At 39.0% G+C, this 6,156-nt stretch overlaps 1 protein-coding gene across 1 annotated transcript in view; it reads left to right on the forward strand.

Moving 5' to 3' along the window:
• The first annotated feature begins 1 nt into the window (after position 1).
• Positions 2-6,156, forward strand: part of LOC103990031 (kinesin-like protein KIN-7A) — a 6,887-nt gene continuing 732 nt past the window's right edge. The window contains exons 1-14 of the mRNA XM_009409054.3: positions 2-538; positions 1,495-1,766; positions 1,878-1,967; positions 2,064-2,164; positions 2,296-2,409; positions 2,503-2,584; positions 2,674-2,741; positions 2,838-2,897; positions 2,977-3,101; positions 4,016-4,214; positions 4,314-4,445; positions 4,565-4,660; positions 4,756-5,685; positions 5,782-6,104. Of these exons, the coding sequence (XP_009407329.2) occupies positions 1,526-1,766; positions 1,878-1,967; positions 2,064-2,164; positions 2,296-2,409; positions 2,503-2,584; positions 2,674-2,741; positions 2,838-2,897; positions 2,977-3,101; positions 4,016-4,214; positions 4,314-4,445; positions 4,565-4,660; positions 4,756-5,685; positions 5,782-6,104 (2,561 nt within the window). The 5' untranslated portion in view covers positions 2-538; positions 1,495-1,525. The remainder of the gene's footprint in view (positions 539-1,494; positions 1,767-1,877; positions 1,968-2,063; positions 2,165-2,295; positions 2,410-2,502; positions 2,585-2,673; positions 2,742-2,837; positions 2,898-2,976; positions 3,102-4,015; positions 4,215-4,313; positions 4,446-4,564; positions 4,661-4,755; positions 5,686-5,781; positions 6,105-6,156) is intronic.

The raw sequence follows: 6,156 nt of genomic DNA on the forward strand, positions 1-6,156 counted from the left end.
TTCGCTCGTTATTTCTCCAACAGTAGCGCCCACGCGGTTCTCATACGCGGAACGTCCAACGCGCTGAGATGGCGGCGCTTGTCCGAGACTCCAATTTGTGCGTAATCCACGCGCGTAAGAGGTTCAAGTAAGAAACGACAATGATTCGCTCGGCGGTGGCGAGTAATTGGCCCGCTCGGCCCGATGAAATCGACGCGCACGTAAACCCGGAACTAGCCGTTGGCGTCCCACATTTCAAACGGCCACTTCCGTGTCTCTCTCTTCTATTATTAGTGTTATTTTTCGCCTCGCTTTTATTCTCTCTCAAACAAAACCCTTCATACCGTCTTCACCAAATCAAAGCTCTCGAGTTCGTAACGCTTTCTCTCCTTGCTGCGACCTCGGTCGACTATAAAGGGTCCGAATTCGCAAGGATTACTCCCAATTTCTTGCCCACCAGACCGCAGATTGTTCCCTTTCTTTGCCTATTCTGACTGGGTTCAGGCGGCGGGGCGTCCTCCGATTTGTTCCGCGATTCGGCCTGTTGCCTTCGATCTCGGTACATTTCTTTCCATTTTTCTCGATCTTTTCCTTTTGGTGTGAGAGCTGCGGAAGTTTCGGTTCTTGGTTTTGGGTCTTCGATTCCTTCTTTGTTTTCTTGGTACCTCTTTTAGGGCTTGCTCTGGGATTTTTGCTGTTTCCGCTACTGGTTTCTTGTAATGCATAGCTGATCTTGTCATCTTGCTGAATGGACTACAGAGAAACCCTAAAACTGGACTAATTTTTACTTGACTTTGACGTGAGTGCTTTAATGATGCGTATAAGAGAATCGATCTGAAGGGGAGAATGGAGATTACCGAATCTTTTAAATGGAATGAGCTTATCGAGGATCAAAGAGGAGATGGCGGAAAGAATAAGATTGCAGAGATCTGGAAGATGAGGAAGAACGGCAGATGGAAGTTCCCGGATGTGTAATTTTGGAAGGTTGGAACTGCCAGGAAGTATGAAAGCTAAGAAAAGAAGCTAATTTTTACTGCTTTGGACTTTGATCTACTCCATTTAGGACTTCTTTAGCTAGAAGTTTGTGAAATCTGTTGATCACTTCAGTGATCTGTCAACTATTTGGAGGAAAACGGTGCACTATAAATGTTTATGGTGATGGTTCTCTGCTTTCGAGAATGTGAGATTTTCCAACTTTTCCCCTGAGCTAATCCTAATAAGGTTTCTCCTCTCTTATTGTGTTTGTTATTTTTCTCTGCAAGAATCAATCACAGACATCCTGCCTCTTAATAATTGAAATCAAATACAAATTTCAAGCTCTTAAACGTACGGTATAGTACTGATTATATATGTGGATTTGTCATTTTGTTTAATCTCTTTGTTATGCTGGTTGAAATCCAGCTCTAGTTCTGACCAAAGAAGTAATGCCAGCTTTTTTTTTTGTCCGTGAGAATGGTCTATTTCCTTTTTATTCTGACTTGATCTGGAAACATGTTTAATTCCCTGTTCCAACAGGAGAGGTTCGTGCAGCTGGTTATCCACAAAGATGACAGCAGCTAGACCACCTAATACTCCAACCTCAAAGATTGAAAGAATACCGATCTATACTCCTGGACGCTCTAGAATCAAGGAGGAGAAGATTTTTGTTACTGTACGTGTGAGGCCTTTGAGTAAGAAGGAATTGTCACTCAAGGACCAAGAAGCATGGGCGTGTGTTGATGACAACAAAATTGTGTTCAAGATGCCAGCTCAGGATCGCTCCAATTCATCCTCTTCATATACTTTTGGTACATTTTCAAATTATTTCTACCTCCAGTTTATTCATCTTGCATTTTGGATATGCAATCAAAACTATGATTTGTAATGGGAATATACCGTACTTTGTCTTCGTGTGTCAGATAAAGTATTTGGAGCAGCTTGTTTGACTGAAAGAGTCTATGAAGAAGGAGCCAAAGATGTTGCTTTATCGGCTTTGACAGGAATCAATGGTATGCATCAATATGAGAATGATCTTTCCTAAAATGATACAATATTTGGATAAATTCTTAAGGTCGCCTGTGACAATGGTACCATACTCTCTGCAGCCACTATCTTTGCTTATGGGCAGACTAGCAGTGGAAAAACGTTTACCATGAGAGGGATAACTGAGAATGCTGTTAATGATATTTACAAGCACATAGATAATGTAAGAGTCATGAAACATTTTTATTTTATGTTGTCATATGCTCTTATAGAAAACATATTTTCATTTTGTCTTCATTTGCTTTTCCAATCCAAAAGTATCAAGCTTGTTTTTTCTTTTTTCATGTGATAAAGACCCCAGAGAGGGACTTTACCATCAAAATTTCTGCTATGGAGATATATAATGAGATAGTAAGGGACCTGCTTAAACCAGATTCTGGCCCCCTTCGTTTGCTAGATGATCCCGAGGTACACAATGTTTTTTTCTTTTATCTGTTAGCATGACTTGTCACTATACTTATGACGTTAAATTTTTTTTGTTTTATTTCATTATCTGCACAGAGAGGGACTATTGTTGATAAGTTGGAAGAAGAAACAGCAAAAGATAGTCAGCATCTAAGGCATCTAATTGGACTGTGTGAAGGTTAACTAACTGGTTCTTTTGTATTCTTCCCAGTTATAAAGTTATACTAAAGATGATTAAATTTCAACTCAAATTTTAATGTTTGACAGAACAAAGGCAAGTTGGTGAAACTGCCTTGAATGATAACAGCTCCAGATCACACCAAATAATAAGGCTGGTAATGCTAAATATTTTTCCTTTTACTGTAGTAGTTGATTTTTTATGAATTTAGAAAGATTAAAAGTACTAGCAAATATATTGTTTTATGCCGCAGATAGTGGAGAGTACTGTACGTGAAAATTCAGATTGTGTGAAATCTTTTGTTGCTAGCCTGGTAAGCTACTCTTATCAGCCCTTTAATGCTTTAATTTCGTGTTCACCAAGACATTTGGACTTGAATTGTTTTCTTGCAGAACTTTGTGGACCTTGCAGGAAGCGAGAGGGCTGGACAAACTCATGCAAGTGGTGCCAGGCTTAAAGAAGGCTGTCATATAAATCGTAGCTTGTTGAATCTGACAACAGTAATCAGAACATTGAGGTAATGATTCCTAAAACATTGCTACTTCTGAGTTGCTACTATGAAAAATAATAAACAAAATGGCATTATGTGGACCGAACATCTAATTCATTGGATGATTCCTTTTGCTAAAGAAGACATGCCTTGACATTTTTCTTGACCATCTTTAATGAAAATTGAGCTGGTAAACTAAACAAATAGAAGCAGAGACTTGACTGCAACCTGATAGTTGCTAGACATTTCTACTGATTGGTTGTGATTTATTACCATGCAATTTTCTGAAGTGTTCCTTGACCACAGAATAGTTTTGGCAAGCAGAAATGACAAGTTTAATAGCAGACAAACAGTGCATACTAGTTGCCTTAATTGTGATGCAAAAATCAGTACTACTTGGCTATCTACGATGGCAGAAAAAAAGAGCAAAAGAACATATCTTTTTAATCAATGGACTATTGGAGCAATTCATGAGCAAATTTTAGATAACTTTAGTCATGCAACATGTATTATCATTGCCTTTTAAACTAATCTCAATGTTGGTGTACGATAAAACATGTGTTGAACCAAATTCGCTGTGTGAAACAAATGGAAGACTGTTAGGAATCTAGAAGAAATGCATTAGAACTGCACATGGTTATCTCTTATTATATTTGTATCATTAGAAGCAAATTATAAGAACCATGAAGTTATCGAAATCTTTCACCTAGATATGTATAATGTGGTTCTGCAAGTTCACTAGGAAGAAACCTTTTAATTCTGTTTGCTTCAAATTCTTATGTCATGTTTATGCTTAATACTATGGTCATAGGATCTATGCTCGGAAAAAGAAAATTGTCTCTTTTCTCGGTGAGACTAGGGTAGCTCATAATGCAATATCAGATTTGAAAATTGAGATTCTGAACATTCAGGTTTTGATGTGATCCATTTTCTGACTGCAGTCAAGGAAAACAAGGTGTCCATATTCCTTATAGAAATTCAAAGTTGACACGTATACTGCAGAGCTCTCTAGGAGGGAATGCAAGGACTGCCATTATCTGTACTATGAGTCCAGCACTAAGCCATGTAGAACAATCTCGAAATACATTGTTCTTTGCAACTTGCGCTAAAGAAGTTACCAACACAGCACAAGTTAATGTGGTATGTAGACTGAAACTTGAGATGTTGGTTTTGCATTTTTTACTGCATATATGTCGTTTGCCTACTTATTTTTTGCAACTAACTATCTTGATCGATCAGGTTGTGTCCGACAAACAGTTGGTTAAACAGCTGCAGAAGGAAGTGGCAAGACTCGAAGCAGAATTGCGCACTCCAGAACCTTCTGCATGCTCTGAAACCCTTCTGATGGAGAAAGAGTTGAAAATTAATCAGGTAATTTTACTGCTTCAAAATCTAATTTCATCATTGTTTTAATATGGCATAAGCCAACATTTACCAACATATTGAGACAAAAAAGTGGTTAATAACATGATCTTGGCATAAAAAATCAGTTGGAAATTGAAATGGAACGACTGAAGCGAGAAAGAGATCTTGCCCAATCACAATTGGATGAATTACGACAGAAATTTGGTGATGGTCAAATAGTGGTAAAAGTCCCTCGTTTGATCAGCATTTACTACTGGATTTCTGTTGCAACTTGCATCATGTTTAATTTTTTTTCCGGTTGTATTTATCTCTTCAGGGTTTGAATCCATTTGATTCATCACCTTGCCGAGTTGTAAAATCTCTCACCTTTTCTGGCGTATCACCAAATGCTGGTGATAAGAGTCATGGGAAAGTTGAACGTGCAAGAAATCCTATGAGGCAATCATCAACCGTTCCATCCATGCTTGTGCACGAAATTCGCAAGCTCGAACAATTACAGGAGCAGCTTGGAGAGGAAGCAAACCGAGCTCTTGAATTTTTGCAGAAAGAGGTGGCTTGCCACAGATTGGGTAACCAAGATGCTGCTGAGACTATTGCCAAACTTCAAGCAGAAATTAGAGAGATGCGTGTTTTTAGATCCCTTAGCAAAGATGATGACATTTGCAATGTGATGACCAGCCAGAATGCTGGAGCAAACCTGAAAGAAGAAATTACAAGACTGCATTCGCAGGGCAGTTCCATTGCCAGTCTTGAGGAGAAGCTAGAGAATGTTCAAAAATCTATAGACAAGCTAGTGATGTCCCTTCCAAACAATAATCATTGTGTTGAGACTAATCCCAAATCTTCCAAGTCCCAGATCAAGAAGAAGAAGATGCTTCCTTTGACCGTGAGCAGTAATGTAAATAGGCCAAATCTTATAAGGGCCCCATGCTCTCCTCTCTCATCTTCCAGGCAGGTGATGGAATCTGAAGTGGAGAACAAGGTTCCAGAAAATGATACTGAATCCCACGAGAACATATCAGTTTCAGAGAAAGTTACACCATCCAAGAGTGAAGACGGTGGAGATATCTCATCAAGGGAGGGCACACCCGGTTATCGGCGTTCCAGTTCAGTAAACATGAGAAAGATGCAAAAGATGTTCCAGAATGCTGCGGAGGAAAATGTGAGGAGCATAAGAGCATATGTCACAGAACTGAAAGAGCGGGTTGCGAAGCTTCAGTACCAAAAGCAGCTCCTAGTTTGCCAGGTCTGAAAATTACACTCTATCTCAAATATTAGTTTTTCATATCTTTATATGCAGGATATATTTTAAATATTGATTTCATCTTAATAATGGAATCAGGTTTTGGAACTAGAAGCAAATGAGGCTGCAGGATATGATGCAGCGGAGGGTGATGAGAGTATTACAGATGCAGGAAATTCACCTGATGCATGGAAGTCCAGATTCAAGGAACAAATGCAGCAGATCATACAATTATGGGATGTTTGCCATGTCTCAATAATACATCGCACTCAGTTCTATTTGCTATTCAGAGGTGATCCAGCTGATCAGATATACATTGAGGTAGAGGTTAGGAGATTGACATGGTTGCAACAGCACTTTGCTGAAGTCGGTAATGCAAGTCCAGCTCAAATGGGCGATGAATCAATTTCTCTATCATCAAGGTGCGAATAATTTGAGCAATATGCATTATAACCTGAAACATCAAACATGTTC

The sequence above is a fragment of the Musa acuminata genome, chromosome BXJ2-1, assembly GCF_036884655.1.
Source record: "Musa acuminata AAA Group cultivar baxijiao chromosome BXJ2-1, Cavendish_Baxijiao_AAA, whole genome shotgun sequence".
Classification (NCBI taxonomy): Eukaryota; Viridiplantae; Streptophyta; class Magnoliopsida; order Zingiberales; family Musaceae; genus Musa; species Musa acuminata.